This window comes from Terrapene carolina, unplaced genomic scaffold (genome assembly GCF_002925995.2).
Source record: "Terrapene carolina triunguis isolate 2854851 unplaced genomic scaffold, T_m_triunguis-2.0 Scaffold58, whole genome shotgun sequence".
NCBI lineage: Eukaryota > Metazoa > Chordata > Testudines > Emydidae > Terrapene > Terrapene triunguis.
Window position 1 is genome coordinate 68,131,949 of NW_020664409.1, and position 17,640 is coordinate 68,149,588.

Sequence of the window (17,640 nt, forward strand, 5' to 3'; positions counted from 1 at the left end):
AAACTGAGGGTTTCACAGAAGAGAGATTGTGTTCTTTTATGTTTGTAAAGTGCTTAGCACATTGTTACTGCTATGTAAAGAACAAATAGAATTAATAACCAGAGCAGATGCTGAGTGCGTGCAGACGCATATGTGCGCGCACACACTCAGAAAATAGGGATGACAGTAAAAAGATTTCAATCAAAAGAGTCACATTTCCAAAGTCTATTTAATTGACCCATGAGGAATCTCTTCCAGGAGCATTTCAGTGATTCAGTTTTAAAAATCTTGTTTACGTGCTGTGATATTAATATATATATTTTTTTCTAGATAGAGCAATAGTACCTTAGGAGCATCAAGTGACAATTGGTTTTAAGCACACATGTCAATACAGCTTATGAAGAAATGTTAGATGTTTTCTGTCAGGCTTACTGTTACATAGGAAAATAATATACCTAAGAATTTACAACTTATGTAATTATAAAGAATCATTGCCAAACCAAATATCTATCAAAAAATTTATATTCGTTTCTTTATACTTGCCATTTTATGGGTCTTTTTTGAGACATCTAAGTGCTACTCTTGGTGGGCAATTTTTTTTCATCTATTTACGTAACTTCTTTTCTGAAAGATTCCTTGAGCCATGCAAAAATGAGTTGAAGCAATTGTCATTTAAACTTTTTTCTTCCTCCCCTCTACAGGCATTGTTTCATGGCAAATTTATTGACACGGGTTTTTCTCTGCCATTCTACAAGCGCATGCTAAGTAAGAAACTTACTATTAAAGATTTGGAATCTATTGATACTGAATTTTATAATTCCCTAATTTGGATAAGGTTTGTAGATTTTTTTTTTCCAGATGTTATAGTTCAAAAAACTAGTTAAATGTTTATATTTGTTTGATTTTTCTTTTGCTTGTTTCTTTCCACAGGGACAACAACATTGAAGAGTGTAATTTAGAAATGTACTTTTGTGTTGACATGGAACTTTTGGGAAAAGTTACTTCTCATGAACTGAAATCAGGAGGCTCAAATATCTTGGTAACTGAGGACAACAAAGAAGAATACATTGGGTAGGCAATTACAGTAACTCCTCACTTAAAGTTGTCCTGGTTAATGTTGTTTCGTTGTTACATTGCTGATCAATTAGGGAACATGCTTGTTTAAAGTTGTGCAATGCTCCCTTATAACATTGTTTGGCAGCCGCCTGCTTTGTCCACTACTTGCAGAAAGAGCAGCCCGTTGCAGCTAGCTGGTGGCGACTTGGAACCAGGGTGGACTGGCAGCCCCCCTATCAGCTCCCCACTTCCCTAAGTTCCCTGTGCGGCAGCCTCCCAGCAGGCTATCAATTGCCAGCAGTTCAGCTGTCCCTCCCCCCACTGCCATGTGCTGCTCCTGCCTTGGAGCTGCTCCCGGGAGCCTCCTGCTTTCTGTGCTTGGGTGGGAAGAGGGGGGCTAATGTCAGGGTGTCCCCCTCACCCCTGCTCCTGCCCCCCATTTACCCCATCTCCATAGAGCAAGGGGGACACATGATAGGGCTTAGGACGGAGGAAGCTTGCTGGTAGCAGCTGCTGTCTCAACTTGCTGATCTACTTAAAAAGGCAATGTACTTAGAGTGGGGTTAGTGTACTTAAAGGGGCAATGCACATCTCTCTCTCGCCCACACACACAGAGTGTGTGTCTCTGTATCCCATGCTGTCTCCCCTCCCTCCATTTGTGCTGCCTTGTAGAGTATGAGGCTACATTAACAACAATGTGTTAACCCTTGAGGGCTCAACCGAGTGCTAGGTCATCATTTAGCAGTAAGGCATTCCCTGGGAAATATCCCATCCTCTGACTTTACCACCTCAACCAAGCTTCACAATCATCATTGCTGTGTACAGTATTAAATTGTTTGTTTAAAATTTATAATATAGTCTTTTGTCTGGTGGAAAAACTTTTCCCTGGAACCTAACCCCCCCATTTACATGAATTCTTATGGGGAAATTGAATTTGTTTAACATAGTTTTGCTTAAAGTCGCATTTTTCAGGAACATAACTACAACGTTAAGCGAGGAATTACTGTATAGGAGTTTAAAAGAATGCCAAATATTTTTTTAATTTTCTTTTGTTGCTTTAGTCAGTGTTTATTTAGCAAATGTATGACTGTTTTTCACTTCGTATTTAAGAAGCAGAAGCCAACCTGTTTGCTTTTTCCCCTTTGTTCCGTATACAGTCTTGGAGAGCTTTACTGAATGGAGAGTTCACACATGATAACTTTGTATATCTTACCAAATAGCATATTTTTGTTTTGTTTTGTTTTTTAATTTCCTAGTGACTCATGACCTGAGTAGACTATAGAGTGCCTGGGTATATAATATGAACTGTATACAAGTTTCATTAAAATAGTTTAAAAACTCTTTAGGGTTTCAAATTCAAGTGTGTGTGGGGGGGGGGAGAGACACATTTTGACAGTGAGTTCACAGCTGTTCTCTGACAGTAAAGAAATGTAAAGACTTGAGCACTCCTGGATTCAAATCCAGGTTTAATAGAACAATGTGCTCCAGTGGTATAGGTAAGGCTATGGTTTAGTCGTCGGTATTTTTAGTATAAATCATGGACGGGTCACGGGCAATAAACAAAAAATCACAGCCCCGTGACCTGTCCATGACTTGTACTATAAATACCCCTGACTAAATCTTGGGGGGCAGCCAATCTGGGGGGGCCTGTTGCTGGGGGGCGGGGCAACCCGGGGGGGCCAGCGGGACCAGTTTCCAGGAGCAGCAGCTGCTCCGGTCACCCAGCGACCGCTGCCTGGGGCCGACTGAGCAGCGGCTGGTGTGGCTGGCCCTGGGGCTGCTCCAATGACTTGATGTAGAGCGACTCCAGCAACGGCCAGTGTGACTGTCCCTGGGACCACCTGAGCAGCTGGCCTGGGAGCCAGCTGCTTGGGTGGCCCTGGGGTCAGCCACACTGGCCTCTGCAGAAGTCACAGAGGTCACAGAATCCATGACTTCCACGATCTCTGTGACAAACACAGAGCCCTAGTTATAGGCCCTTCTGCCCCTGTAACCCTTTCCTGTCTCTGTCTCTCTGTTCTTAGCTGCCCACCCAAACTTCTGCCCATCTCTCCCTCTGATCCTATCCAAGTGGGCGTGGGGAAGGATAGCTCAGTGGTTTGAGCATTGGCCTGCTAAACCCAGGGTTGAGTTCAATCCTTGAGGGGGCCATTTAGGGATCTGGGACAAAAATCTGTCTGGGGATTGGTCCTGCTTTGAGCAGGGGGTTGGACTAGATGACCTTCCCGAGGTCCCTTCCAACCCTGGTATTCTGTGATTCTATGAAGCCCTCTTCCCCCTGCTTCTATTAAACCTCCCCTACTTTAACTAACATCCCTCTCCTCCTCTACACCTATTTGCCCCATCTGTTCCCCCCACAGTCTCATGTTCTCCTTCCTCTGATGCTGTGCCACCCATGTGCTGCAGCTCCTTCTCTCCTTGTCCATCCATCTATACAACCCCCTACTCCCCAAATTGTGCGTTCCAGTGTAGCTGTTGCTTCATTCTCCCTTTCATTACCTGGATGCCAGCACAGGGAGTACTAAGAGCACAGCACAGTGTCACCTGCTCAGTTCTTGTGCTCAACTCAACAGCAACCCCCAGCAGCTGGGAGGAGCAGTTGCAGGGAAAACCCTGCTCAGTTCTGCAGTCCTGGGCTGGAGCACGCTAAGTTGCTTTGTGGGGATGACACATGCGTAGTCCAACCAGCACATTGGAGCTTAAAAGTTCTGGAGCACGCTCAGGCAGACAATCTTCAGAGATTTTTTTTCTATCAAACTAACAAGTCTCTGAGCATGTGTGAAATGAGATTTTTAGAGGTTCTTAACTTGGCTTAATTTAGTAAATTTTCATGGGATAACAAAAGCCACCTCTGAAACCAGAGTGATTCTCCTTCCCCCGCTCCTGCTAGATATAAAATCACTGCTCCAAAGCTTGAAGTTTCTCAATTAAATGGTTGTATGTTTTTTTAATTAACGTTGGCTAAACAATGGATTTCCCCCTAATCATTGCATCTGGAAAAGATAGACTATTTCAGCTTCTCCTCCTCTCCACAAAAATAAAACAGCATGAGGCAGACATCCTGAATGGAAGATGTCTGCAGTTTGACTAAGTTAAAAGCAACTGAAAACAGGGTCTTATAATGGGAAGTGTTGGGCAGACCGAACTTCTGGGGAATTATCAGATCTGCCTATAATACTTTTTGGGGGAAAAATATTTTTTCATAATTAATGGAGACCATCTGCACACCAAGATTATAGTAATTTTGAAGTAGCTCAAATGTTGTTTCTAAACAGATGGATAGTGTCCTTTTCTATTAAGAGTTTTCATCCTGAAGGGTGGCAGCACAGCACTTGAAACATTGATAGTTCAGATTGCAGACTAGCAGTAATATAGAGTATAACTTTAGATAGGGAAAGGAACTCAGGATCAAGATACTGTTCTGAAGTTAGTGTTTATAACATTGTGGACCTGATTTTGCTCTATTATACTGGTTTAAATCAGTAGTAACTCCATTGTAGTTTGTGGAGTTACACCAGTGTCAGAGAGAGTAGAATCAGACCCTAATATGTATAAACGAGGTAACCCTCCCAACACATTAATTCTTTTCTCTAAAATTTCTTTTTTTCCCCCCAGCCTAATGGCAGAATGGCGTTTTTCTCGGGGAGTAAGAGAACAAACCAAAGCTTTCCTTGATGGTTTTAATGAAGTTGTTCCCCTTCAGTGGCTACAGTATTTTGATGAAAAGGAGTTGGAGGTGAGGATTTATATTGTTTTATGTCTTTATTGTTAACATTTTGATATTCTAAGGAAGAATTGACTATATGGTATATGGATTTATTAATGAAAAGGTCATCATGAATCAGATACCTATAATGTACTGTTAAAATATAAATATATTTTCTATCAAACTGGGTCAGGACCCCCAGCCACTGCCACTAGATAGTGGTCTGATGAGGGAGGTATCATAGCAAATTGCCAAAACTTGGTGGTTGCTAGATCCAGAGGCAGTGAATTAAGAGGATGTAATGAAAAGCTCTGCTCCTTACTGCTAAGTCCCATGTTCAGCTATTCTTTTTTTTAACCTTCTCTCCAGTCTGCACACACTAAGCTGTTCTCCAAAGAAGCAGTATTTGAAGATAAGAAGGAGCTGGTTACCTGGACCCTGCCAGTCACAGAATTCAGCTAGTTCTTCACTATATTTAAGTGGCATTTTCATGGAGCAGACTGTGATGTCAGGATAGAGAGTAGGAGCTAAAACACCACCCTTAATTCCACTTGGCCAGCAGTCCTCAGCTGCTGCCTCCTCACCCCCTGACTCCTTTACCAGGTGCCACTTCAAGCCAGCACCTCCATCACCTCTAATACCCAGCACCTCCCATCTATCACAGAGCACCCACCCACCACCAGAAACTACTGCCATCCGGCATCTCTCAAACCAGCCATGGTTACTTGCCCTGATTCCAGTCAAACAGTCCTCTGCAGACACAAAGGAATTGGGGTTGTGGTATAAAAAGATTGTGGGAATGGATAACAAGAACCTACCTTGAGAGCTGTTCAGGAGAGGGACTGTTTCTTCATTGTGTATCCATACAGCACTTAGTATAGTGGGCCCCTGATTCTTGAATAGTGTTCCCAAAAGCTATTGCAGGACAAATAACAAATGGACATGACATTACTAGTCAATAGGCTAATGGTTTTAGACAGGGAGGAAGGAGTGACATGTTCTTCTTTGAGTAGATGCAGCCATGTATTCCATTTGTGTGTGTACACCCAGTGCACCGGAGCTGAAGAATTTTGCCGAGACGTACCCCTAGGAGGTGGTGCTTGCATCTTGTGATCATAGCCCCACCATGGGCTACGTGAGGGAGCGCCGCCTCAACCCTCCTTAGTTCTTCTTCGAGTGATCGCTCATGTGCATTCCACAGTAGGTGTGCATGCTCGCCACATGCACCGGTGCTGGAAGTTTTTCCCTTAGCAGTACCCGTAGGGGAGCGCTCCTAGCGACCCCTGGCGTGGTGCCACCATGGCGCGGTATAAGGGGTGCTGTGTGCTCCCCCCACCCCCAGTTCCTTCTTGCCGGCAGTGACTGTGCTTCGGAACTGCTGTGCTCCAGCTCTTTGGTGTAGCCTTCCCCATTTGGACTGTTGTTTAGTTCTGTAGATAGTACCTGTAGTTCTAAAAGTAAAAAAAAATATAAACCTATAATAATAGTAAAGTAGAAAAGCCTCTAATAACTGTGTCCGAGTCGGGGCATGCCCCGTGCCCTGGGCTTTAAGTTGTGTGGCACTTGTAAACAGCCTATGCCCATAAGTGACCCGCACACTAGTTGCTTACGCGGTCATGGAGAAACCCATGTCAGCAACCGCTGCAAAAAAAGATCGTTTAAGCCCCATACTAAGAAGGAGCGGGATATACAGCTCTAAGCCATATTGATGGAGTTGGCCCTGACCCCGACATTGCTGTGCCGCTCTGAGTCGGCACCGAGCACCGTAGCATCAGTGCGCGGCGACCCAGCGGTGCCTTCCACCAGCCGGCACCGCTCCCCTTCCATGGGACGCTCTAAGAAGACGAAGAAGCGATCATCTCCGTCAAGACACCGGGACAAGGCTGGGGGCGAGCTTAGACCTGCGCTGAGCAGCTCTCGATCCCCCTCTGCCTCGCGGCCTCCGACTCAGGTAGAGCGGAGTAACCTAGCCCACTCTGAGCCGACCTCCCCGGATGCCAGTGGCCACATACAGGTGGCCTCCACGCCGGAGGCCCTGCAGGCGGCTCGAGACATAATGTCTCTTCCGGTACCGGCTGCACCGATCCCAGCGGCTCCCCGGTCCAGAGGCAAACCGGCGCTCGGACCACCACAGTCGCCACCTGCGCGGTACCGCTCACGTCACAGGAAAGATCCTGACGCCGCTCTTCTCCGAGTGACCACCCCGCTTGTAGCCCGCACCGGTTTCTGCCGACCCCCATCTGATTGTCTGGCTGGGTGTCGAGCAACAGGGACTCGAGGCACTGCTCCGCATCTAGGGAGCGCAGGCCTCAAAGCCAGAGCACGCCCCACCGGGACTGGGACCGACGGCACCGGAGGTCACCAACTCCGAGAAGCCGCCGTAGCCCCTCGCAGTACTGATGTTGACGCCGCTCACACTCTTCGTCCCGGTCGAGGTCCCAAGCACAGCACAGCACCGCTCCCGCAGCCCCAGGCATAGATTGCCGGCAACCGGCCGCCGCAGATCCTCATGACGGTACTCATGCTTCTCTACACCGGACTCATGGTCTTGGGCCCAGCACCGCTCACGGCACCGCTCCTCATCCCTATCCCTGGATAGTGGTCGTTTGTGCACCAGCCCAGCCTCCCCTTGGAGCCAGCGGTCAGTGGACCAGACGAGTCCGATGGGACAGCCCGCTCCGATGGTGCTGCAGCAAATGCAATGGCACCAGGCTCCCTGGCCAGCGCCCTGGTACCAGTGGACCCCATGGGCCCCGACACAAACCCCACCGGTGGCTCGCTTGGTAGCCGGGGCCTCAGACAGACTGTCAGCTTCCCTCTCTCAATCCCCCAGGAGGAGGTCAACGGAGCACTTCTCCCAGGCCCCGCATTCAGAAGCGGACCAGGTGCTGGGGACTGCGTCACCGGTGGGAATGCAAAGCACCGCACCTCCATCCTCATCCTCCCCAGATGAGGCCATCATGGCGCCGCCTCCTCCTGTTCCCCAGGAGGACACAAAAGCCCACCAGGAGCTCCTGAAAAGGGTGGCTTCAAGCCTCAATTTACAGGCTGAAGAGGTGGAGGAGCCATCGGACTCCCTCTTTGATGTCCTCTGAGCCACAGCGCCAGCTAGGGTGGCCCTCCCTCTCCATGAAGGGGTGGTGAAAATCTCCACTTCCCTGTGGCAGACCCCGTCTTCCTTACCCCCCATCTCTAAGAGGGCAGAGCGGAAATATTTTGTGCCTACCAAGGGGCACGAATATCTCTGAACTCACCCCACCCCCAACTCCCTGGTGGTTGAGGCAGTCAACCACAAGGAGCGCCAAGGCCAGCCCGCTCCCACCTGTAAGAATAAGCACTCGAGGAGGCTGGACTTGTTTGGTAGAAAGCTTTATTTCCACGCTGGTGGCAATGGACCTCCGCTGTTTTTCCATCCCAACACCTGTTGGTCCAGGATTTTGCGAGGGCTACATCGTTTATAGTGCTGTTGGCTGGGTGGGCTGCTGAACCCTTGTGTCTGTCTGCACCTAAAGGAGGGCTAAGACCCATTCTTGACCTTCACTGGCAGTTTGCAGAAGTGGAGTGGGTGTCGGCCTTGGCATAAGGGATTTCCTTGGGACTGGGAAACTCCGTGGCACCATTGCATTCAGCCCCGCCGATGTTACTGTGGCAGCTCACTGTTAGCTACTTTGGTACCTGGCTCTGGGAACAGTGGGGGGCATAGTGAATGCCGGCGCTACCATTCCCGCCATTGGCGCCAGTCCCTCCTTTGTTTTGGGCAACGGATAAATCAGATTCATTACTCGTCCCCTCAGGACTAGGTCCACCTTTATCCCCGGAAACCCGAGGCTGCTCAGTATTGAGATCGGGATCTTCCTCCTCCCACTTTCCATCACCTAGCTTACATTTATGGAGCACCCTGGATATCAAGATTAGCACTCAGCTTGCAGTCAGGACAGGGGGCCCTGGCCTGGCGCCTACTGGTCACCAATGCTGTCCTTATGCCCAGGGGCCTCCATGGAATCTGTCACAGAGATTGCACTCTTCATCTTGTTCTAAGGTGAGATCACCAGGCAGGTCAGTGGTGGGGACTGATGATCCACCGCAGGCTAAGGTACCAGTGAGTCTTCTCCCTGTGGGGCCGATGGAGTTGTCCTTTCCACTTCCAACTGTTGAGGAGCAGGATTTGGCTTTGGCCCAATTAACCACCTCTTCATCGTCCCCGGACGATTCAGCAGTGCCTGGTTCTTCCTCTCTTTCAGTGCCTGAGGATTTCAAGGCCTACCAGGACCTGTTGCAGCATGTCTGTGGGCATTCAGACAGAGTTTCTGAAGGAGAATACCCATAAATTGTTGGATATCCTGTAGCTATCAGCTCCTTGGAGAGTGTCCCTTCCTATGATGCACTCCTAGAGCCTTCAAAGGTTCCTTGTATCATTTTGGCTTCAGTACTGCATACTGCGAAGCAAGTGGCGGAAACTCTGTTTTGTCCTGGTGCAGGGATTTGAAGGCTTTTCCATCTGGTCCCAAATTCTGTGATTGTAATCATGGTGAATGATAGAGCCCAGCAGGGCAAATTTAAGTCCACACCTAAGGGCAAGGACTCTAAAATGATGGATTTAGTGGTTAGGAAGATCTATCTCTTTCCTGAAAATGCAGATTACAAATCAGCAGGCATTGTCCAAATACAATCTTGTAAATTGGACGATGGTGTTTTAAGTTTGCCGACCAACTACCTGACACCAGCAGAGAGGAATTTCGGACATCCATCACAGAGGGCAGCTTGGTGGGCAAGACACTGTTGCAATCTGCACAAGACATCATGGATGCTTCGGTCAGAGTTATGGCCTCTATGGTGACCATGAAGAAGGTGCCCTGATGGCAGAATTCAGGCATTGCTCCTGATGTGCACCATGCTATTGAGGATTTACCATTTGAATAGCTGGATGCTATTTTCGGACAATGCAGCCGAGACTCTGCATTCCTTCAAGGATTCTAGGCTGCCTTACGTCCCTTGGGAGAGTATATACTGGCAGTGCAAAGGCACCACATGGTGGCCAATAGCAGCAGCAATACTGTCCGCAATGCATCCTTGGACAGCCTTTTCCTCCCACAAGTCAGCGGGAACCTAGAAAGGTGCATAGGTCCCAGAGTAGGAGGCATTTGGGTCGGGGTTCGGCCAGTCAACACGCCTTCCCACAGTATCTCCTAAGTGTCCATTTTGACTCCTTTTTTCAGAGCAGTGGTCCAGTCGTCACTCCCTTTACCCCACTTCTGTTCAGGGACAGGTTGGCTCGCTTTTATGGGGCTCAATCACAACCAACAGCTGCGTCTTAAGCATTATTAGATCATGCTATGCTATCCAGTTCCTCTCCACTCCTCATTCCCACCCTCCCTCTCCATCCCTCTTCAGGGACCCCTCTCATGAGATTCTTCTTGAGCAGGTCCACTCTCTGCTGGCTTTGGTGGAGGAAGTTCCTCCAGAACACTGGCATCAGGACTTCTATTCCCAGTACTTTCTGGTTCCCAAATCCAAAGGAGGGCTAAGACCCATTCTTGACCTTCACAGTCTCAACAAACATATCAGGTATGTGAGGTTCTGAATGGTCACCCTATCAACTGTCTCCCCACAAAGAGCCAGTTCCTCTGTGTGAGTGGAGTTGTTGTGACCTGGCTCATGGGGATGCAATTTGTCCACATCCTCTCTGTAGTGGACGCAGTATTCCAGATGTGGCCTCACCAGTGCCGAATAGTGGGGAATAATCACTTCCCTCTATCTGCTGGCAATGCTTCTACTAATGCAGCCAAATATGCTGTTTGCCTTCTTGGCAACAAGGGCACACTGTTGACTCATATCCGGCTTCTCGTCCACTGTAATCCCCAGGTCCTCTTCTGCAGAGCTGCCGCTTAGCCGGTCGGTCCCCAGCCTGTAGCAGTGCATGGGATTCTTTCGTCCTAAATTCAGGACTCTGCACTTATCCTTGTTGAACCTCATCAGATTTCTTTTGGCCCAATCCTCCAATTTGTCTAGGTCCCTCTGGACCCTATCCCTATCCTCCAGCATATCTACCTCTCCCCCCCCAGCTTAGCGTCATCTGAGAACTTGCTGAGGGTAAAATCCATCCCATCATTCAGATTCTTAATGAAGATGTTGAACAAAACCGGCCCCAGAACAGACCCCTGGGGCACTCCGCTTGATGCTGGCTGCCATCTAGACATGGAGCTATTGTTCACTACCCATTGAGCCTGATGATCTAGCCAGCTTTCTATCCACCTTATAGTCCATTCAGCCAATCCATACTTTTTTAACTTGCTGGCAAGAATACTGTGGGAGACTGTATCGACAGCTTTGCTAAAGTTAAGATATATCACGTCCACCGCTTTCCCCATACCCACAGAGCCAGTTATCTTATTAGAAGGTAATCAGGTTGGTCAGGCATGACTTGCTGTTGGTGAATCCATGTTGACTGTTCCTGATCACCTTCCTCTCCTCCAAGTGCTTCAATGTAGATTCCTTGAGGACCTGCTCCATGATTTTTCCAGGGACTGAGGTGAGGCTGACTGATCTGTAGTTCCCCGGATTCTCCTTCTTCCCATTTTTAAAGATGGGCACTATATTTGCCTTTTTCCCATCGTCCGGGACCTCCCCCGATCATCATAAGTTTTCAAAGATAATGGCCAATGGCTCTGCAATCACATCAGCCAACTCCCTCAGCACCCTCAGATGCATTAGATCTGGCCCCATGGACTTGTGCGTGTCCAGCTTTTCTAAATAGTCCTTAACCTGTCATTTCACCACTGAGTGCTGCTCACCTCCTCCCCATACTGTGCTGCCCAGTGCAGCAGTCTGGGAGCTGACCTTGTCTGTGAAGACTGAGGCAAAAAAAGCATTGAGTACTTCAGCTTTTTCCACATCATCTGTCACTAGGTTGCCTCCCCCATTCAGTAAGAGTCCCACACTTTCCCTGACCACCTTGTTGCTAACATACCTGAGCACCATACGCTTCCGTTGAATTTAGTGATAGTATTATGTGCTGAACACCTTACAGGATTGGGCCCCCAGTGAGTGTACTCTTCAGAGCACTTAACAAACAAGAACTAATAAAGCCTTATGGTACCCGATGAGGTAAGTAAAGGGTAGAGAAGAGCTGGATAAGAATGCAGGAGGTCTTGGTTCTGTGTTCAGACCAAGCCTTTTGTCTCTTCTTCATTGTGCAGATGTCTTTCATCTAGAGTACATAATCATTAAAAGTCAGTACAGTGCATCTATAATGATATGATGGTTGTTTATTTTCCAGGTTATGCTCTGTGGCATGCAAGAGGTTGATTTAGCAGATTGGCAAAGGAACACCGTTTATCGTCATTATACAAGAACTAGCAAGCAGATCGTATGGTTCTGGCAGGTATGATGCTCATAAAATTTTATTTTCCTGTTCTCTTTTAGCCAAAAGCCATGGAAACAGCTATATTCTTGTTCAAATCTGTTCAAAACTCTGACCTTTTTTATTATTGTTAGAAAAGGAATAAATATTTTCAGAGACTTTCTTGGTATGCTATTCTACTGTATTAATCTCCATTTTAGACTACACCTCTATCCCTATAGAACGCGACCCGATATAACACAAATTCGGATATAACACGGTAAAGCAGCGGGGAGCCTCAGGCCTTTTAAAGCGCCACCCGAGCCCCGCTGCTTTACCGCATTATATCCGAATTCGTGTGGAGCCCCGGGCCCTTTAAATCACCGCCCGAGCCCCGCTGCCGGAGCTCCAGCGGTGATTTAAAGGGCCCGGGGCTCCCCACAGCAGCTGGATCACCGGGCCCTTTAAATCACCGCCGGGGAAGCCGGTCCAGTCTGGCACGGCGTACCGGCTCTTGCCGGCATGCCGTACCGGACCGAACTGGATATAACGCGGTCTCACCTATAAGGCGGTGAGATTTTTTGGCTCCCGAGGACCGCGTTATATCGGGGTAGAGGTGTATTTTACTTCTGGTATGTGCTTGAGAGGTTTTTTTTAAACCTCTAGTAATTTCTGTCTGATTCTCTACTTTAGATAGTAGTTATATGGCTGGGATGAAGGAACATAAGCTGTGTCCAGGCTTCCAGTTTTCGTTTCCTCCCCCTCCCCACCATCCCCCAGTATCGAAAGAGGGACTACTAGTTTTATAAATTGTTTGGGGAGTTATCCACATAGCTTTTTGGGTTTAATAGTTTGTTCTTATTTTGTGTATTATATTTTACTTTTTTGGTTTTATTGTTACACTGTAGTAAAAACTGAAGAGCTTGTATTTTTAGGATTAGTTAACAGTAGTCTTCATTAAATGTCTGCATTTAACAGACCAGTGTATCTGACAGTTACTTCCTATGTTAAGAATAGGATAAACTGTGGTTTCTTTTTAGCTTGTGGTAACTGCTGAAAAATATTAACATTTGTTAATGCTGTAAAGTTATGTTCAGGTTTGTGCCTGTCTTAGAATGTGAAGAAAAGAGAAATATCCTATACTCTCCAAAAACTTACCCAGAATTCACCCAGAAGATTAAAAACAGCAGTCACAGCCAATACATTTTCTACTGTGTTATATATCATGTTGGCTTAGTGATCTGCTTGAGAATGTTATATTAAGCCAGCAGGAAAAGTCAGACATCCCCAATCCTTTAAGACTGATTTGAAATATTTAGAGTGATCCAAGGGCCAGTGATTCATCTGCTACAAATTTGTCAATTTACAAGAAACTAATTATTGAAAGATTCCTAGAAAATGGTGAAATAGCTGAATAGTGTTTCAACATTTACAGAGCACTGATATCTTTCAGTTGCACATGTCTCTAAGAAAGTCAAGATTAAAGTAATACCTGTGCCATCTGACTCACACAAGAAAAAAGATACTTTTACTTTATCCCCCTCCTAAGTCATAAAGGCTTCTTGGCTTGGAGTCTCCAGTCTACTAAGGCCACTTTGTATCATGTAAGCCTTAAAGTGACCAGAGATGGCCAGCAGAGAATTCTCCTTCTGCCGGGGAACTTTCCATTGGGAGAAAAGGTGGTGGAAGCGCTTCCACCATCTTCTACACCAGCTGTACCCCATCTTTCCTTCTCTGGTCATAATAGGTGATAGGAAGCATGTTGGGGCATTCTGTGGACATGGGAGAGGGGGAAGGGGCATGGTGGAGTGAAGCTCCACTACACCTGATCCTTCACTCTTGTGACAATCCTAAGGGACCGTATGCCAGTAGTATCAGAGAAAGCTTCTCCTGTGGAGATCTAACTTGTGTCAGAGATTGGTGGCTAAAGGTTATGTAGGTGCAACTGCATCATTGCAACCCACCTCTTGACTGCAGTTGAGCTTCATGCAGGCAGAGTGGAGAATTTTCACCATTATGATTTAGCCTTTGACAAGTAGCCCAATCTGGGATGGTCTATAAACTACGTTTAGTTAATATGTGGCCTTCAGCACTACAGATGTTCAGTGTTTTCATAGTAGAAACCTTCATAGAGCCAATAAGAATGGGGGAAGATGTATTGAGTTCCCCCTTGGCAAGACAGGTAAGGAATCTTCTGTCTTTTGACCCTGAGGGGAGAGAACTGTTGGCCTGTACTCTACAGGCTAATGTTAGAGGAGGGGAGTACGGAGGTTATATTTCAGGAATGGGGGTAAAGCTGTTTAACAAGAGGAAAAAATGGTCAGTGAAAAAATAAGAAGTTAGGGTAAAAGGAGAGGCAATTCTGAAGGGAAAGTTGATGGGGGGGGGGAATAAAAAGCAAGATTAGAAAAGTAAAAATGTCTGGAAAAGAGGGTGAAGATGAGGTAAAAATTGAGGTATAGCACTAAAGACAAGGAAGGCTAGATTAAAATACAGAAGGAAAGGAAGAAAAGTGAAATAGAAGAATAGGGAATGAAGGAAAAACAAAACCAAATAGTAAGCTCATTATTTTATTGAACATTTGTAGATAAAAGATTATGATAAAAGTATTATGTAAAACACATTCTGTTCATGGCTTTCCTAATTTGGAATTAATGGCCCTGTGATCATGGTCCTGTGACTCAGGAGGTACACCCATTAACAATTCAAATTCTCAGCCTCTGCATTTTACCTTCTCACCCATCAGAGAAGAGGCTCTGGGATCATTTGCTAGACTCTCAGAAGCTCCCAGGCTTTGCTCAGGATGGTAATTCATGCAAAGGAACCCAGGAGATGAAGACTGTGTCTTAGCTGCAAAGTAGGCATAATGCCCTCTGCAGCAGGATCATCTTCACTGTTGGGAGAGCAGGCAACCATCAAATTTGCAGTCCTCACTGTGTCACCAAGGAGAATGATCAGCTGATGTAGGAAGCAGTGCTGAGGGTGGAGTCCAACCTCCCAAGTCACATGCATGTAAAGGATGCAGGGGGACCCTTCTTTGTACTCCAGCTGGACTCTTGTGGGCAAGGCTGCTGACCTGAGCATGTGAAGATGAATACCACTGGCTTCTGGCCACGCTGTCCCACAACTGCCATTAGCATTACACACACTCTTCCTGTCTTCGAATGATTGATTATTTTCGAAAACTCATGGAAGAGGAGAGAGATTCATGGAAGAGGGAAAATATAGTGCCAATCTATAAAAAAGGGGAGTAAGGACAACTCAAGGAATTACAAACCAGTCAGCTTAACTGCAGTACCTCGAAAGCAAATGGAGCAAATAATCAAGCAATCAGTTTGCAAACATCTAGAAGATAATAAAGTAATAATTACCATTAACATCAATTTGTCAGGAACAAATACTGTCAAACCAACATAATAGCTTTCTTTGACAGGGTAACAAGCCTTGTGGATGGGGGGAAGCAGTAGATGTGGTATATCTTGACTTTTTAATAAGGCTTTGGTACTATCTCGCATGACCTTCTCATAAACAAACTAGGGAAATAAAGCCTAGAATGAGCTAGGTGGGTGCCTAACTGGTTGGAAAATGGTTCCCAGAGAGTAGTTATTAGTGGTTCACAGTTAAGCTGGAAGGGCATATCGATTGGGGTCCTGCAGGGATCAGTTCTGGTTCTGTTCAATATCTTTGTAAATGATTTAGATAATGGCATAGAGAGTACACTTATAAAGTTTGCAGACAATATCAAGTGCTTTTTGAGTTGGGTTAAAATTCAAAATGATCTGGACAAACTGGAGAAATGGTTTGAAGTAAATAGGATGAAATTCAATAAGGACAAATGCAAAATACTCCACTTAGGAAGGAACAATCATTTACACACATACAAAATGGGAAATCACTGTGTAGGACAGAGTATTGCAGAAAGGGTTATAGTGGATCACAAGCTTAAATGAGTCAACAGTGTAACACTATTGCAAAAAAAGTGAATATCATTCTAGGATGTATCAGCAAGTGTGTTGTAAGCAAGACACAAGAAATAATTCTTCCACTCTCCTGAACTTCGATAAGACCTCACCTGGAGTACTGTGTCCAGTTTTGGGCACCAAATTTCAGGAAAGGTGTAGAAAAATTGGAGAAAGTCCAGAGGAGAGGAACAAAAATGATTAAAGATCTAGAAAACATTTGTTCAGTCTGGAGAAGAGAAGACTGAGGGAGGACATAAGCTTTCAAGTATGTAAAAGGTTATTCCAGGGAGGAGGGTGAAAAAATGTTCTCCTTAACCTCTAAGGATAGGACAAGAAGCAATGGGCTTAAATTGAAGCAAGGGAAGTTTAGGTCAGACATTAAGAAACATTTTCTAATTGTTTGGGTAGTTAAGCACTGGAACAAATTGTCTAGGGAGGTTGTGGAATCTCCGTCTTTGGGGTTTTTTTTTAAAATGGGTTAGACAAACACCTCTCAGGCAAGGTCTAGTTATTACTTAGTCCTGCGTTGAGTGCAGGGGACTGGACTACTGAGATCCCTTCCAGTCCTACACTCCTATGATTATTTTTCACTGCTGGTGGTCTCCAACATATGCATTCTCTTTATGATCTCAACACAGCTCTTGGGTAGCTCATCAAACCACCAAAAGTCATCCCACTAGGCAGCTGATCTAGAAGAGCCCTCATTCCAAGCTCTTTTAAGAAGTAGTGGAACTTCTGAACTCTGAAAAAGAGCGGGACCTTGAAGGGAGAGTGAGGCTTCTCAGCAATGCTAAGGTGGGAGAATGCCTTTCTGAAAGAGGGTCCCTCTTTCTGCTCCAAGTTCGGCAGTTTTCTATTAAGCATTCTAGCACCCTTCAGTACCAGACTCTGCTGACAACAAAAAGAAAAAGTCTCCAAAGACATGGCTCTTCAAAGCCAAGGAAGAACAAGGCATTCTTTCCTGTCCATCAGAGACATGAATGAAATTTGCTGACAGAAATATTGGGATCAGACAGACACCAAAATCACCCTTCCTTAAGTCATGCGCAAGACTATAAATATAAACTTATAAAGGAACACCATGAATCTTGGAGTCTTGCTTCATATTGCCCCGCTATACCTTTGCCTAGCAGCAGTGGGACAGCAGTATCCTTTTGGATCCAAGCAGAAGAAAGCTATAGAAATTATTTAAGAAAATAAATTGTTGTTACTAATTAACTAAATTAATAAATGATTCCCTTAAAAAAGATAGTCAGGGGAAATAAAGTGTTAGATGTACTGCCCACAGCATTGCCCACTGCATTAGCGTGACCAGGGACAGCTGCCAGTGAGCCTGGTGCTTGCCCCAGTGGGCGGGGCTGGAGGAACTGCTGGCATGGGGTGCTGGCTCCTTGGGGTTGCTTTCACCGCTGCGGTTCCCGGTAGAGCCTGCAGCTCTGCATATACCAATTTATTTCCGTGGATATAAATTTTGTATCTGCGCAGGGCTCTATTGATCATCACTGTGCACTTAGCAGAGATTTTCACTGAGCTGTCAGTAATGCCCGTGACTTTTTTCTGACTAGTTAGTTAATTTAGAACTCAGCAATGTATACAAG

General features: G+C 46.1%; 1 protein-coding gene across 1 annotated transcript in view; it reads left to right on the forward strand.

Moving 5' to 3' along the window:
• WWP1 (WW domain containing E3 ubiquitin protein ligase 1) overlaps nucleotides 1-17,640 on the forward strand; it is a 142,124-nt gene that overhangs the window by 103,703 nt on the left and 20,781 nt on the right. Inside the window, exons 18-21 of the mRNA XM_024206087.2 lie at nucleotides 681-814; nucleotides 910-1,050; nucleotides 4,651-4,771; nucleotides 12,018-12,122. Of these exons, the coding sequence (XP_024061855.2) occupies nucleotides 681-814; nucleotides 910-1,050; nucleotides 4,651-4,771; nucleotides 12,018-12,122 (501 nt within the window). The remainder of the gene's footprint in view (nucleotides 1-680; nucleotides 815-909; nucleotides 1,051-4,650; nucleotides 4,772-12,017; nucleotides 12,123-17,640) is intronic.